General features: G+C 39.3%; 1 protein-coding gene across 3 annotated transcripts in view; it reads left to right on the top strand.

Moving 5' to 3' along the window:
* LOC107711219 (adhesion G protein-coupled receptor L1-like) overlaps nt 1-17594 on the top strand; it is a 173847-nt gene that overhangs the window by 75480 nt on the left and 80773 nt on the right. For all 3 annotated transcript variants that reach the window (XM_016516159.1, XM_016516157.1, XM_016516158.1), the window contains one exon: nt 10634-10799. In XM_016516159.1, the coding sequence (XP_016371645.1) occupies nt 10730-10799 (70 nt within the window). In that variant the 5' untranslated portion in view covers nt 10634-10729. The remainder of the gene's footprint in view (nt 1-10633; nt 10800-17594) is intronic.

Genomic DNA, 17594 nt, shown 5'->3' with positions numbered 1-17594 from the left:
TTCTTTTTAATTAGTTTAACAAAACTCAAATTGAATTCAGCTGGACACACTTTCCTGTTTATCCCAACAAATGGCCAAGCAAAGCGCACGACACTGACAAGGTACGCGATACAGTACGAGACCAAACGCCATTTCAGCACGTCTCCACAGTAAACAAAACAAGCGTTTCCAGTGGTACATTTACATACCATTATAACAATTAAAGACTGCATGCCATCAGAATTATAAATTAGATATATTTGCAGTGCTCCAAATGTTTAGAAATGTGCAAATTATTATGATGTTTATAATGTTGCTTAATTTTATTTTTATACTTTTTAAAGTATTTTTAAAGACTTAATGGTGAACATACAGTATATATTAAGTGTTTTAAAGAATTAAGTGTTTACAAAGACTTAAAAATATATATTTTAAATATTTTAAAATTTTATTTATTTTATTTTAAAAAGTATTTTTTTTAAGACTTAATGGTGAGCCTTTCATTGGCAGATACATCTCTGTTATTGGTATTGGCCAAAATGTCAGTGTATCCTTAGTTGGTTGTTTTGTTCACCATCAGGTGCATGAGTAACACTGCAGCAAACTGATCTGTGCATCTCTATCAGTTTCATCAGGCTTTTAAGCGTTTCGCTTCCCAAAGACCTCATAACCAAATAAACAACCAGCATGACTACAAGGAACGCTTAAGTTATTTTTTTCCATTCAGAAGCGATTGACTCGCACAATAAACTGCACAATAACATGTAATATTAATCCCTCTTGCTCTCTTTCAGCTCACGTACCAATGATTATCCCTCCATCCACTATTATCCTCCATTGGCACGTGCGCCTAAGGTTGCCGACCCCTGAGTAAAACCTTCGCTGTTCCCCCGGGACAGGTCTGATGCTTTCAGAAGTGCAATTTATTTTGGATTATGCGGAGGAATTATTGAGCCCCACTCCATAAAGGCAAGCTTAGTGACAAATGAGACACTGTCGGCTGGAGTGCCAATGTAAATTGCACCTCCAAAACAGGGCAGGGGACTGCGATGCTCGCTTATGGGAGAATTAGAGTAATACGTCTCCAGAAGCTTTGTGTCAGGCTGAGCGTAGGAAACAGGGAGTATTATTACTTAAGGGAGTATTTGTATATGTGCAAAGACACCGGCGCGCCACTTCCTGTCTGTAAGATGCACCGTGGAGGATATGCTTTATTACTGTTGATGTAAATGGGAGTACGACGAACCGCAGTGTCAGAGTAGATTTATAGATCAATTATAGAGATCAGGAGCTAATTCGGGGCAACGCACCAGTCCACCATACCAGTCTGCTGAGCTTTAACTGAATCACCTTGCGCATTAGACAGGATGAATACATTGGACACAGATAAAGCCCTCTGTCAAATTCGGTGGAAAGATTGAGGCTAACACACCCTCATTATTCAGTAATCCGATTCATAGGCGTCTGCTAATGAGAGATTTTTGACATGCATAACGACATCAACCTGAGCGGCCCGAATTGTCCTTTTACCAAATTTGCATCTCATTAAATTGAATTTACCGGTGACTGTCATCATTTTGTCTGGTAAAACAGGAGTTTGATGGTAAAGGGCATGGAACGATATGGAGACTTACGGGGATGGAGGTGTGCGGGAGACAATGGTAATGATATTTCATGGCATGTCTTCGGATTAAAAAAAAAAAAAGGTAGAATGTGGCGATTATCTCCATTCGAGAGGTGATTACTTTAAAGGGGTCAAGAGGCTAATAAATGAATTAAATCTCTGGAAGCTCAGTTCCCAGCCATGCGCTAATGTCTCGGACGACTAATTGAAGGAATTTAATCTAGCGTTCCTGACCGGTCCGAGTGAACGATCCGGCTCTCTCTTCTCACTAAGAGATGAAGCTGCTGTCATTATTCTTGCATTGTGTCCGCCTGAAAGCCGAATGACCACAAAATGCCTGACCGCCACTTACGAGATAAGCATTAGCTAAGTTTACATAATGCTAATGTAGCCGCTGATAACCGCAAACAGGGAACCACAACATTACTCAGGCCATGTCCACACGTACACGGGTATTTTTTATAAACGTTTTCCTTCTTCCGTTTTTAAAAAAAAATCTCTGTCCACATGAAAACGCATGCTATGAAGCACTGTCAAGAGCATGCCAAACCAACAGGTGGCGATATAATCTCAACCGTAAAGCCATGGTGGCCAATCAGAAGCCTGAAAAAGTTTCCAGTAGCCGGAGATAACAGCGCAGGCTCAGACGTCACAAGCCAAAAACTTTTTTGCGTACAAAGTTTTACCATTTACTGTACCTTCCTCTAGATTATTTTTTTTACCTAGAACTGCTAATGACTCCCAAGATCGGACGTCGGAAGTTCGGACTAAAAATTGCAAGATCGGAAGTCACATATTCACAGGAAATAGCTTTACTTTATACAGGATAGCATAAATATATAGCTTAAATAGTTCAACTATTCAATTAAACTAATTTTAAAAAATCATTAAGCCATAAAATTCACTTTATTGTATTTTCCATTGCATTTCAGTATACAATTTTGTTGTAGATATTGCCAAAACTAGATGCTGTTTTTTTGTGCTGATCTTATCCGGCATCATTTTCTGCTTTATCTTTCTCTAACATAAGCTTGCTTTGTAGTGGGCAATTGCCTCTTGCCTTAAAATAAATGAACATACATTATCGAACGAGGCAGTGAGTTGTTCTGAGCAACCTGCGGCATGTGTAAAATAGATGTATGGCGCGTCATGCTAGATGAGTGTGTCTGCTAAGCAAATAGATAATAATGATCGTGGTGATTATAGTAATGATCTAATGTAACTGGATAATTAGGTTATTTTCCTTGGATCAAGGCTGTCTCCAGATAAATAGATTGTTAAATGCACATCATTCATGCATCTTCCTCTCTTGGTTTCTTTTCCCTTAGTCCATTTTATAGTTAAGTGTTTGTTCTTTTGCAGCTCAGGAGTCTTAAAGAACATAAAAGAAGACATATTGATTAATGTTAACTCTCTTTTCTACTTCTAAATCATTTTCAACAAGAAGTTTTTAAATATCTATTTTACAGTTATTGGTAACACTTTATTTCGATAGTCCACTTTAGACATTCTATTAACAGTAAGTAACTTTGCAACTACATGTCAACTAGCAGTTAGTAGAGTATTAGTAGACTGTCTGCTTAATATCTTCTAACACTTTCTTTGTCAACTTATTCTACTAACTCTGAGAACTAGATCGAGGCAGAGGCAACGGAGCTCTGCCCCTTTGAGGTAACTGAGCTTGGCCCGCAACTCCGAGATGATCATCTTCCCGCAATGAGAACATGACTCGTCCACAAACGCCACCTCAGTGTGCTAGATGCCCAGGCACGTGAGGCAGCGATCGTGACCATCACCCGGCGCCAGGTAACGACCGCACCCAGAAACACACGGATGGTATGACATCTTTAAAAAGACGCGTCTTTAAAAAGACGTTCCACCCGTGAAGCTCTTTTAGTATGGAAATTGCTCTTTTAGTGTGCTGAAGCGCACAGGGGAGATGGCCGTCTGCAACACACACAGGGGTAGTGCAGCCTGTTGTGTGCAACCCACTCGACACGGGAAAACCACCGCTGCTGAAGCGCCGTACCACCAGCACGAGAGCCCACAAAGAGCGTGCTTGACTTGTAGTCTTTACTCTCTACTCGTAGAAGGTCAGGAGCAGAACGATAGAACCGCTCGGCTCTGAAGTGAAAAGCTGAATATGCGCTGCATCTGCTGCCTACTTATACTCACGCTGTGATCAGCAGCAGCTGGATGCAATAATCGCATGCCAATGTGCATTGGCTCGTTTAGTTTACACTCGAAGTGGATTGGTTCCTCTAAGCGAGATCCCAATTCGTCGGTCATCCGACGTGACGTCGAGAGTGACCGACTGAAAGGGAACCCAGTTATTACCTTTTACAGAAAGTTATGTTTTTATTATTATTATTAACCCTGAAATGCAATTACATTTTTTAAACCATTGCATGTGTGAATAGAGTTTGTTTGTTTATTTATTTATAAATTAGTACATAGGACAAAGACCAGAGATTTTGTGACTTGTTTTATACAGTGTTATTTTAGTGTCATTGAGATACTATAGTTTTTAATAATATTTTGAATCTGTTTTTTTTTTATTTTCATACTTTCCATTTTCAGTTTAGTTAAAGTTCATTTTAGTAATTAATTTTATTTAACTTTTAGCTTTAGTTTAGTCATTTTTAGCAGAAGATTCAAAGATATGAATTGCATTTTCTTGATCCTATTGCTTAATCTATTATTAGCTTATTTTTCTTTCTTTTTTTCAAAGTTTCGAGTATTTTGTGACCTTGTAATTTTTGATTAAAATATCTTTTTCAGTCATTTAGTTTGATTAAACCCACCCATTTCTCACAGTCAACTTTAAGCTTCATTCAATCAACAATCGATGGATTGAACCAAGCCCCTCCCTACATTTTTGTTTTTTTCAATAATTCATTTCACTCTGTTGAACGTCACAATACAGATGGAAAATCTGTCACTACTTCCGTCTCATCACAACTTTAAGACGAAACCTCTATTTGCTCTCCCTTTAACGTCTTTGCTGACTAGGAGAAACAATTGAGACATTAAAAAGATTACATAAGTGATCCCTCGTTCCTATGGGATCCTCTGGATAAGAGTGAGAGCCTATCCACCAATCTCTCTGCTCTGGGAGAAATATTACCATCCTCTTCACTGGAACAGCAACACTGATGATAATGGCGGATCAGATCAGAGCAAAAGGTCAGTCACTGCCCTAAGGCAAGCTCATAGTGAATACCCACGCTGCACTGCTCCCCTCTCAACCAGCACGGGCTCCCAAGACCGCCTGCTGCACCTCTTTCTTTTGCTCTCTACCTTCCTCGCTCTCTCTCTCCCATCCGTCCTTTATCAGCAGGGACCGCAGGAGAGCCATTGTACCGAGTGCAGACAGAGGCAAGATCAAAAGAAAAAGGTTGAAAGACAATTTTTTTCTCATTAACAGCTACAAAAGCGAGAGGAAAAAATAGAGACGGTGGTGCCTCCCAGGAGGGGAGCATTTTCTGACCATTAGTAACATGCAGACAGCAGAAGGAAGGGCTCTGTGCATACTTCCATGTTTGTTTTCCCTTTTTTTTACCTCCCAGACTTTGATGCTTTGTCTTGCCTGCACGCAAGTGGGCCGTTTTTCTGTCGTGGACGAGTTTATTGGTCAGTCTCTTCTCTTGTGCTCTTGTCTGTGGGTTTTTGCCGTGCCACAGGAGAGGAGGGTAAATATCAGAGAAGGTCATGGGGAGGAGAGAGGGAGGATGGAGTGATGGCTGGAATGATGAAGGAGAAAGTAGGAAGAATGAATGGAATGGATGGGAGCTGGGAGGAAGTAGAGAATGTGCAAACTGCTGCCTAGCTGGACGATTGACCGTGAATGCAAGAATTTGAAATTGATCATTTTTAAAGACCCCCTAAAGTCATCTTGATAGATCATCTCGTACTCGGGGCCTTTATAAATTTTTGTCTGGTTAAATGCTCTAGAATGAGAATGTCCCTCCCCCTCATACCAGCTGCTTGAATGGCTTTAGCAAGCAGCAAGTCATGGTTCAGAGCTGAGACCTAAAATGTTGGGGTCAGTAAGATTATGTATTTATTTAAATAAACTAAGGTGTTTATTCAGCATTTATATGCGTTGATTGATTAAAAGTGACTGTAAAGACAAAAAGATTTCTATATAAAATAAATGATGTTCTTTTGAACTTTCTATAAATCAAAGAATCCTGAAAAAAATGTGTAATGGTTCTCACAAAAATATTTAGCAGTACTGTTTTTAACATTGATAATAGTATAAAAAAATTATTGAGCAGCAAATCAGCATATTAGAATGATTTCTGAAGGATCATGTGACACTGAATACTGGAGTAATGATGCTAAAAATTCAGCTTTGCTTCACAGGAATAAACTACACTTTGAAATATTAAAACAGAAAACAGTTATTTTAAGTTGTAATAATATTTCTCAATATTACTGTTTTAACTGTGTTTTTAATCAAATAAATGCAGCCTTGGTGAGCATAAGAGACCTCTTTAAAAAAAAAAAAAAGCAATTACTTCAGCAATTACTGAGGTTCAAGCGTTTTAAGACGTTTGAGTAATTATAGACATTTTAAGATGATTTTACTCAAATTGGCTGAAAAATGATAAATAAAATCACAAGTAATATTATTTAATGATTTATAACTTTTGACCAATAGGTGACGCTGCTCCCAAATTAATGTTGTGTGATTAACTAGGTGTGACAATGACATGCACATAGTTTGGTGCCAATATGCCAAAGCATTGCAGAAATCTGTCATTTTTTATATCTCCTGACCAGTAGGTGGCACTGTGCTGAAACTGTGCAGGTAACCTCAGGACATGATTGGCATAACAAACTCCGAGTTTGGTCTAAATACGATAAAGTATTGAGGAGTTTGCCGAGCTCTTCATCAAATTCATGCATGCGTTATTCGAGAACGGAATTTACCGAGCCCAGATTTTTTAATACTAGTGTAAACTAAAGGCTATTTAAGTAGACTATTTATGGGATGAGGAGCTTTAACTTTGAAATATATGTCCCTGGTCTAATTATGCATGATTCATCAGTGCAATCTTTTTTTTTATCAATTTTTTTTATCATGTAACCAAGGCCATGCAGGAGAGTAATTAACAAAAGTATATTATTTATCTACTTCCAATGAGCCATTAAAATTGTAATGAATAAAAATAAAGTGATGCCTTACATGATTTCCCACAGAATATTTTTTTTTTGCTCAGTAAGTTTGTCACATTCCAAAAGTTAAGTAGGCCACAGTACCTTCTACATTAGTTTGTGTGTATTTTTACATGAGGGTTAAGTTTAGGGGTTTATATAGGGTTAGGGGAATAATAAATATAATTAGCTCAGTATTAAAACCATTATGCCAATGGAAAAATGTTTGTGTGTGTGGATTTCCTTTTTTTTTTTTTTGTTATTGCCAATCTATTTTTCACATCTATGACTAGGGAAGATCAATGAAAAGAGTGGGTAGAGGGTTATGAGGATCAAAGCGAATCCCCTTGAAGAGAGACGCAGGCATACACACACACAGGTTCTCCTCCCAATAAACTCGCAGTACAGTCTGTCTGTTCTTTCTGAACGCACAGCAGGGGCAACATTAGCTCTAACAATTCAGTGCATTTCTGTCGTTTTTCCTTTCAGCCCTGAAGGAAGAGCAGCCTCCAAGAACAAATGAAAGAAACTTCCAGACTGTGATTTATTTCATTAGGCAAATGAGATGTGTGAGCCCTCTGGCAGTACTGACTTGAAACTGTCCACTCTCTCTTCTTTGTACCACTCTCGCCTCTTTGTACCTTCGTATTTCTCTCGTATAAACGTACACAGAACGACCATTCTTGCCGTTTGCATGTTGCATGTCCTGTGGTGGGCCGTACTTTCACATCCATGCATATGTAGCACGTCACGTCCAATCAAGCTCTGGAATGACTGGAACTGAAGTGTTTGCCAGGGAACAGCTGTTACCGTGTTAGCGCAGAACAAAATGGCCGCCGTTCAGCTCTAGCTTTCTAACTGTACCTGACCGCCGTCAAGTGTGTTTTTTCTGAAAACAACTGTTTTCATACAGCGATAGCTGGACGCTTTTGTCCATATAAGGAATTTCCTCATTCGACTTTCGGTACGAGAGCGCCCTCCGGCTTCGAGTATGAATGAAACATACACTGCACGGAATGTTTAGCGCTCCGCGATGTTCATCTCGCCTTATTCTGGGTCTGAATAAAACATCAGATCATGCACAGACTATCCTGTCTCTTTGAATTTAAATCTATCTTTATTCACACCGACTCTTGAAAACCTCTATGCAAACACACTTGCCCGAAAAAGTGCGGGGGACGAATTTACGTGATATTAAAAGTGGGGGGGACACGTCCCCCGCATCCCCCGCGTAATCTACGCCCCTGGTGTGCCCAGAGCTCCTCTCAGTTATTTTGAGTAAGTGTGATGTGAAATGGACCATGCGAAACCAGAAAACATGGACCTGGTTGGAGCAACAGTGGGGAATCTGGCTTCAACAGAATAAGTATATTTACAGTACTGTTTTATTGTATTATTGCAGCGAGATTCTCATCAGACTGTTGCAAATTTACATAAAAAAGGGAAACTGAGTTTTGACACATTTTGGAATGTAACAATATGTGAAATGGATCTTTCCTAGTCAGAAGCGTTTGTTTTCAAGTAATGGGCCCCAGGCCAAACATTTCATTCTAATTTACAGAACAGCATATGTTTCGCTTTTGTTTATTTGGTTACTACCAAATGATTGGCGAACGACAGCACAAAATATTTATAGCTAAACAGAAGTTTTTTCCAGAGAACAGGTGTTGCCGTGTAGCACAAAACAAAATGGCCAGTGTTAAGCCGTACCCGTCCAACTGTACCTGACCGCCGTCAAGTATGCTTCTAGGGCTTATCGCAATTGTTTTGAATAAGTGTAATGTAAAATGGGCCAGAAAACATGGATCTGGTTGGAGCACCCTGTTGAAAAAAACAGCATATGCTGGTTAGGTAGCCTATGTTTTAAAGCATGGCTGCTGGTTTAATCTGGTCCTAAGATGGTCGTGAGCTGGCTTAAGCTGGTCCTAAGCTGGTCCTAAGCAACTAGCTCTAGCTCAGGACCAGCACATGACCAGCTTAAACCAGCTCAAACCAGCAGCCATGCTTCAAAACATACCTAACCAGCATATGCTAGTTTTTTCAACAGGGCAACAGTGGGCATCTCGCTTTGACAGAATTAGAGGTCAGTATTGCTTTTGTATTTTACCCAGATTCGAGACAGTTGTCCGTAGAATGGGACGGGTTACTCGAATACCTGATACCAAATTGCATTTGGACACATTTTGGAACAGAACACACAAAAATGTGAGCTGAATAGAATCGTTTGCAGATTTCTGGCCTCAGTCTGGACAATTCTTTCGAATTCATATTTGAACAGCGTGTGTTTTGCTTTTGTTTACTTGGTTACGACTAAATTACTGGCAAACAGCAGAACATAATATTGGTGTTGGACAGGGAACAGCTGTTGATGTGTTAGAGCAAGAACAAAATGGCCGCTGTTCAGCTCTAAACTAAACCTGATCTGTGCCCAGTTTGCACCTAGAGCTCCTCTCATTTATTCCGAACAATTGCTATGTAAAATGGCGCGTACAGAGCCGGAAAACATGGATCTGGTCAGAGCTAAATTGGGCAAAATCTCACTTTGACAGATCTATAGGTCAAACTTGAGTTTCTGTTTTACCCAGATTCTCTTCAAACAGTAGCACCACCATTGCAATATTCAACCTAAAAGAGAAAATTGACTGTAGAAGACGACTGGTTACTCTAGTACAAGCTAACGAATTGCATTTGGACACATTTTGAAACATAACATGTGAAATCAAGTTTGCACGAATCGTTCACATGTTCTTGGCCTCAGTCTGAACAATTCTTTTGAGTTCATATTTAAACAGCATGTGTTTTGATTTTGATTACTTGGTTAGTGTTAAATTATTGGCAAACAGCATCACAGAATAGTTGCGTTGGACAGGGAACAGGTAATGACGTGTTAGTGCAAGAACAAAATGGCTGCCGTTCATCTAAAACATGTGAAATCAAACTTCCATAACTTGAATCAGTTGCATGTTTCTGGCCTCAGTTTGAATAATTCAATAAATATCATACTTGAACAGCAGATGTTCTGCTTTTGTTTATGTGGTTACTACTAAATTATCAGCAAACAGCAACACAGAATATTTGTGTTGGACGGCGAACAGCTGTTGATGTGTTAGCGCAAGAAAAAAAAATGGCCGCCATTCAGCTCTAGCCATCTACCTGATTTTTGCCCAGTTTGCGCCTAGAGCTCCTCTCAGTTATTTTGAATAACAGCAATGTAAAATGGGCCGCGCAGAGCCAGAAAACATGGATCTCGTTGGAGCATCATTGGACATCTTACTTTCTCTGCAATCGATTGCTAAACTATGACAAAAGTCAACCTAAAAGAGAAAATTGACCACAGACTGGTTTATCTAATAATCTGGATACGTTTTGGAATGTAAAAAAATCAAGCTTGCATACCTTGAATTGTTTGCGTGTTTCTGGCCGCAGTCTGAGCAATTCATTCGAATCCATATAACAGCATATGTTTTGTTTTTGTTTACCTGGTTACTACTAAATTATTGGCAAACAGCATCACAGAATAGCTGTGTTGGACAGGGAACAGCTGTTGCTGTGTTAGCGTGAGAACAAAATGGCCGCCCTTCAGGTCTAGTCGTCTAACTCCACCTGACCGGTGCCAAGTGTGCGTCTAGAGCGCCTCTCAATTATGTTGAATAAGTGCAACGTGAAATGGGCCATGCAGAGCCAGAAAGCACAGATCTGGTTGGAGCAATAACAGGCATCTTGCTTTGACAGAATGAACAGAATTACAGGGCAGTACTGCTTTTTTTATTGAGCCACAGAAGGGAAAGGCCGACAGTAATAATTTAGGTCCTGCTATTAGTATTGATCTCTTTTTCTCATTTGTCTCTCTCGTTCCCTTCTCACCAGGTTCTCCATCAGTGAGAGGGCGTGAGGGAAGGAGTGCCCCGCATTCAAGCTCCCGCTGACCGCACTCCCCCCACCACCCTTCGCTCTGTCCACAGCATGGCTCTCGCTCTCTGGATCCTCTTTACCTGCACCATCGCCCTGAGCAACGTCAGCCCCTCTGCCCAGGGTTTGTACTCAACCTACGCTTCTTCAGATCATTGCACAGCGAGCTGCTGAATTTGTTGTTGTTTTTTCTGGAATTTCTAATGCCATTTTCAAACATTCTGTGGTAACTTAAGGCTACGTACACCAATGCAGATGCAAATGCTTGGCCAACACACTGGAAGTTTGCAGTCCCATTATGCATACATTTTCTGTTACTGTGGAGGTAACCTCTATACTCAGGGGGCGATAGAGAAGCCTTCTATTATCTTTGCCATTAGAGGCCGGCTAGGTGATTTGGTTCAAAAACATTTTTGTTATGCTGGTTGAAAATCTCTTTACATCCCGATAGCAATCACTAAGTTAAGTGGTCTAAATGTATTTATATTATGCTTTCAAGCTATCTTGCTTTTGCTAGCCTCTCCGAAATTGTATACCCTTAAGCCAACCTTTAAGCCAGATCAGTTACTATTGAAATTGAAAATTTATTAAAAAGGATTATCTTCATTCTGATTCCATGAAAGAGAAAACTGACTACAGTTTTGGAAGTTTTCACTCACTTGCAAAGACTAGCTATGTTTAAGGCCCAAGTCTGATGAACAATTTCATTGAATTCAAATTCGGTGAACAGTGTTTGTTTCACTTCAATTTGTTGTTTTTAGCAAATTATAAATCAATAGCTGTAGTCAATCAGTAATCAATAGCGATGACTTCTGTGTAACCCCATTGTAATTGCCTGAGCTAACAACCTGACTTTCAAGTTAGCAAACTTAAGTTAAGGATTCAACTCACATCAACATCAAATTGAATAGGGCAGAAAGCATGTTAAAAGAAATGGTACAACTTACTGAAATGTACCATGTCTCATGCAATTGCTCAGTCAGTGTATCAACCGCATAAAGATATAAATAAAAATGCTTGTAAACAGTGTCATGTAGTGTTACATTAAATTCAGAAAAGCAATTCAATGTCTATAACTTGCTAATTAAAAAAAAAAAAAAGCTCTCTATAGGAGCATTTTGTTAAATATATGCTCTACATTACATATACATAATATTTTTTTTTACTTAACCTGTTAGTAATCTCATTTATTGTGTTTAAATAAATCTGTCATGGAAACATTTTATAACAATCAAATTCCAAAAACATTGGAGTTATATAATTATATCATTAAAAAGATATAAACCTGCCGTATGTGCAGTTTAAATGTATGTATACAACTCAGGGGTTTTTTCCCCCGAATGTTGATTTTTATCTAAATGTTTTTGTTAATATTAATCTTTATTATTAATTTACCAATTGACAGGGTTCCCTGAATTGAATGTTTACAGCATTAGTTGAGAGATTGAGAAAAATTGACCCTTAGGGTGCTTTCACACTAGCGCTTTTGGTGCGCACCCGGGTTCGATTGACGGCAGAGTTCGGTACGTTTGGATGTGAATGCGGTCTTCCGAACTCGGGTGCGCACCCGCGAATCGTACCCGAGTCTGCTTAAAAAGGGTGGTCTGGGGTACGGTTCAAGTGAACTCCTGTATGGTTCGCTGCTGATGTGAATGCAATCGTACCAAATCACAGAAGTGAACCGCTATTAATGACGTATTATATGATAACAATGTGTGTTTGTGTGTGTTTCACTCACTTTCCTGGCGAGCGTGACTGACGCGCTGCAAGCAGAGAGCTGTATATCTCATTTCTGTTCGCCTTCAGCATTCTTTAGAGCATTTGCAGTACATTCGTAAGGCAGACGTAAGTGCCGTTATGTACTGAAGCTTTGGAAACAAAACCAACGGTTCAAAAACATACATTTGAAGAGAGCCTTGCTACGCATTTTGCCGTCTTCTCTTGCGCCTTCGTTACTAAGCAACGGGTTAAACAGCTGCTGGCTTGATGACGCAAACGAACCGCGGTTCGGACCCAAATAATATAATGTGAACACAAGTCCAGCGGGGGCAGGGGGAGGGGGGAGCAATCGAACTCGGGTTCGGACCAAGCAATCGAACCAAGTGTGAAAGCACCTTTAGTGTACCTGTTAAATATTCAGACGAATCATTAGGGAATCGAAATCTGAACTGAACCTGAATCAGGAGCTTGTGAATCAGAATCAGATGAATTTGTGAAATCGGTGTCAATACCTGAACTTGAGTATTGTTCTTTGGTTCAGTCCTCAGTTCACAACAAATTTCACACTAATAAAAGAAAGCAGTCGTTTGAAGAGAACACAAAAAAATAACTATTATTAAAACAATAAAAGTACTGACTTTATACGAATACCTGTAAGTTAGAATGGAAGTGCCATTTTAAGTTAGACTGGCATATACCGGTCTCCTCAGCCCCTATAAATGGGTCATTGTAGATGTGTGCGAGTTGTCAGAGAGTGTGGTGGATGGAGGGACCCATGTGGCAGTAAAGCTGGTGTGGATGTGATGGGCCTGAGGTCTGGGGACGGGGGGAGGTAGCGGGGGTCTGTCCAGCTAGTGCCCTTCCACTCCGACACCACCGCACCATCTGCTGCTCTGCGGGGCCCGTGCCAGGCCCAGAGAGCAGGGGAGCGTGCAGCGTTTGCTTGCACAGGTGTATTTGGTGGCCGCTGTATTTCCGGTGTTTAATTTGCCTGGTTCTGCTGCTGTGAATTGATGTGATGTACTCAGTGTTCCATTGGACACGTTTTGGCCCCGGGCACGGAGCCGCTTCATCAATGTGTTGTACGTGTGTATGTGTGTGTGTGTGTGTGTGTGTGTGTGCATGAGTGCCTCCAGGTGTGTGGGTGTGTGTGTATATACTGTGTATATAAGAGACTGAAGCTGGGTGTCACAATTTTATACTCCAGTGAATAAACAGACACACACAGAGACTATAAATATATACATTTATAATGTTACAAAAGATTGCCATTTCAAATAAATGCTGTTCTTTTGAACTTTTGGTTCATCAAGAGAATTCTGAAAAACAGCTTTCAGCAGAGACAGACTGAGATAATGGCTGCTGAAAATGCAGTTTTGCCATCACAGGAATACATTACATATCATTTATTGCCTTGGTGAGCATCATTAAAATAAAATACAATAAAATGCAAAAAAAATAATAAATTTTACCATTTCCAAATAGTATGTATATAGGACGAGATGTCCTATTTTGTTGTCCATGTAATAAATGTTCCCTCGTCATTTAGTGTAACAGCTATATTTATGTAAAAACGAAACAATTATTCTGACCTGTACTTTTTAAAATATATAAAAGAAAAAGTGATCATACAAAATTTGATTACATTTTAAATGATTAAAAACGTCTTGCTGATAAATGTGTAGAACTTTTGAGGAACAGAGGTAAAGATTGGTAAAGACTTAAAATTACAATTAGTTTTTGAGGTCTGCACTGTGATCCCTAAATAGTCTTTTAATGTCATCAAACATGGTAATCATGGTAAAAGTGTATGATAGTCATTCTTTTTTGCTCAGAAAAAAACATCAAACAAATTAAAGGTCAAAATAAGTGAAAAACAAAATCTAAAAAAAATATTCTGAAAGTATACAAAATAATTTCTACTATTTCTGGCTCACTAATCAAATATGCTACTTTGTGACATTTGAACTCATTTGTATAGATTTGTTGTTTTCTTGCTTCATTTGAAACAACAAACTTGTGGAGTTCATGTAGCTCAAGTGCTTTTGAAATTAAATCAGAAGGGGATAAAAAGATGAAATACACGTTAATTTGTCAAACTGTTATGATGACCATATAATTTGTGGTGAAAAAAAAAAAGCACAATAAGCCTTAGATTTTCTGACCTTAATGTACATGTGTGGCTAGAAACTAAACATACATACTGTACAGTACTTTTTTAAATTACTGTTTACTAATCTAAAAGATGGATGCTGACATGCCCTTGTTTTTTCTTTTCTTCTGAATTTCAATGTTTAAATGTCAAAACGAATAATCACAAATTGCTCATAGGCATGCTTATGGACCTACACTTTTTAGACGTTGAGTGTGTATCTGTGTTTGTGTGTTTGAGTGCGTATATGGACACAGACACACTTCCTCTGCAAAATTTCTCACATTCTGATCCCCTTAATACTTCCTTTTGTCCACAGATTTTCACAGTCTAATTTCTTCCTTCGCACAACACCGTCTAGTACTCTTAACAGCTCACTCAAACACTCTCCAGTGTGTCTCATACTTTTACTCAGTCTAATACTCTGACGCCTCCATGTAACGCTCTCACATTTCGCATAAAATCACTTCTCAGTCTAACGCTCACCCCTTGATCTCACACTCCTGATTCGCAGTGGAATATTCCCACTCTGCAGCCTAGTACTGTCACTCTTCACTCTAATGCCTCACTCATTTGTCAAATATTCTCCCTCGAAGACTTAATTTATGGCTTTTCTATTGAGTGAGACCTTGAGATGTTGAGTGACACAAATTAATGGCGAACTCACCGTTGATGCCGGGAGTATGGATGGTTTCATGCCGCTCTGAAATGTCGTAGGGTAAGCAGCACTGCCGGTGATTGTCGCGCCATTTGATTGGTTCGCTGAGTGGAAAGATTTCCATTCTACTTTCGAAGGGTGTAATCCGTTTATAGTCAACACGAAGTGCTGTTTGCAACCCATTTTACATCTGTAATCAGATGTATTTCTGAGTGAAACAGGATGTTCGACAAAAAAAAAAGTGTTGTAAAACTTCAAATCCTTCAGTAATTGATTTGATGGTGAACAGTGTATAGTATGATGGGGCGAAAGAGGTAGGAAAATGTTACGTTGCAAGCCAGATTTGAATTTTTATTCCCGCATGAGCATGGCTCAGAGAATATGAGCTTGCTAACCACTGCACTACAGCACTGACAGAAACTTTTGCCTAGTATTTTTTGCCTGTCTGCCTATAATAGATGTCACAATGGATTTATTGATTTGGCAGTAGTGTTCAAGTATCACTCTCTGTAGCTTGTCCACTATCCACTCAAGAAACATAAATTAGACTTGGTACTCTAACACCACAGTCTAAAATAATTATTTGTCAGATTTGCTGCTGTGTCAAGACGTTCAAATGCAAAAAAAAAATAAAATAAAAATGCAGTTTAACGTGTAATCAACTGGTTAAACCAGCACCGTGAGCTGAACTACTTCTCCAAAGAAAGGGTATTCTGGCCTCTAAGTCTTTATCTTTTGATGACCATTTGAAAGTATCTGTGTATTCTGAAATAAAGAAATCTGAATCAAATCTCAACAAAAAGATACAAAACTGCCACTGAAAGTTTTTTCAAACGCTAGTAATTTGTACTTTTAAGGTACCAATATGTGCCATTTAGGGGTAAATAAGGTTTAGCTTTTATACCTTTAGGGTACCATCCATAGTGACAGAGTTTATTTATTTTTTTTGTAGTAGTAGTATATTTTATCAGTATTTATTTAGTTATTTATTTCAAACCGATCTCATGAGAGAACAACAATTTTACAAGTTGGAAATTATGAATTGGTACGATTTGATTTGTGCAAAAATATATAGTTAAAAAATGAATGAAGGTTCACCCCTAAACCTAATCCTGATGCATAAGCAGACCAAAACAGTTTAAAAACGTTTCGAGTTCATCAAATTTGCCACCAATTCTCTAAGCAGTAAAATACTTACAAATTGCTGTGCGTTTGTTTGTTGTTTTCAGTTGGAGGTGGAAGAACTCAGTGTTCCAAGAAGTCTGGAACGCAGAATGACTGAAATGCTTTGAAATTTAAACTCACAATGTTTTAGCCACATTGCTTTTATGGCTGGCTCAGTTAATTAGCTAAAAAACATAGCTCAAGAACTGAACACCCATGAGCAAAGATTGCAGATTTCACTCCATTGAGATGAATGGAATGCTAACAGATAGCTTTCTTCCTGTATAATACACCTCTTTGATCTGAACATTGGAAGATACCAGAGTGTTTGAGAAACCTGTTCGGAAACAACCATTATTTCTGCTATTCCACTTGGTGACTTTGGCGACTTCACAATCCATCTTTAAATAACCTCATTCAGCTTGGTTAGTGCAGTTCACTGTCACATTGCATTACAGCACTTTATTCAGAATGTAGTTATGTCTCATCTGGAACATGTCTTAGATTCTGCCTGCAGACTCTCAAAGACACAGCAGCAGACACACACCCCTTGTAAACAAACAGCCAAAGTAGCTGCTTCCTGCGCTGCTTGCAAATGTGCAGATAGGCTGTGAAACAGCATTAGTGTTCTTTAATGGGGTGGCGTTCGGACCACTCATGGGTGCATGATGAAGTCTTGACATGGTGGTTACATTTAGTGCTTGTGTGTTTATTTATCTGTGTTTGTGTGTGTGTGATTGCAGCAGCGGGGCCCTCTGACTGCTCCAATCTGTCCTCATCTTACACACACTTAAGTCCTCACTTCATGGTCGCTCTTGTGGAAAGACTTGCGGTCCTGCAGTGCGCGCATGCACACTTTTTCTCTCTTTTTCCTCCTCTTCTTGAGTTCTCATTCAGCTCTAGAGGACCAGCTGTTTTGCCGTATTTTCCTCCGAGCTCTTTCCTGCCTGAATGTTTAATGAGAGAGGAATTTGTTTGGGCTGCATGGATGCAGCATTCATGGGCTTTTGAAGCAGTGAGGGTTGAATTTATACATGTATTGGCTGATTTTAATGCATAAATAAAGCAGCGGCTCTGCTGCTTAATCAGAACATGAATGCAGTTGGAAGGGGAGTCTTACTGTTTGCTCAATGTGTGATGCTTTAAAAGAAAATCTGCGATGTTGATTTTAGTGTGCTGCTGTTGCTATGATTCACACTATTCTTGGGTCTCTCTTTAGCATATAC

Source organism: Sinocyclocheilus rhinocerous, unplaced genomic scaffold (assembly GCF_001515625.1).
Source record: "Sinocyclocheilus rhinocerous isolate Xijiao unplaced genomic scaffold, SAMN03320098_v1.1 scaffold115, whole genome shotgun sequence".
NCBI lineage: Eukaryota > Metazoa > Chordata > Actinopteri > Cypriniformes > Cyprinidae > Sinocyclocheilus > Sinocyclocheilus rhinocerous.
This window is presented reverse-complemented; position numbering and strand designations above follow the sequence as displayed.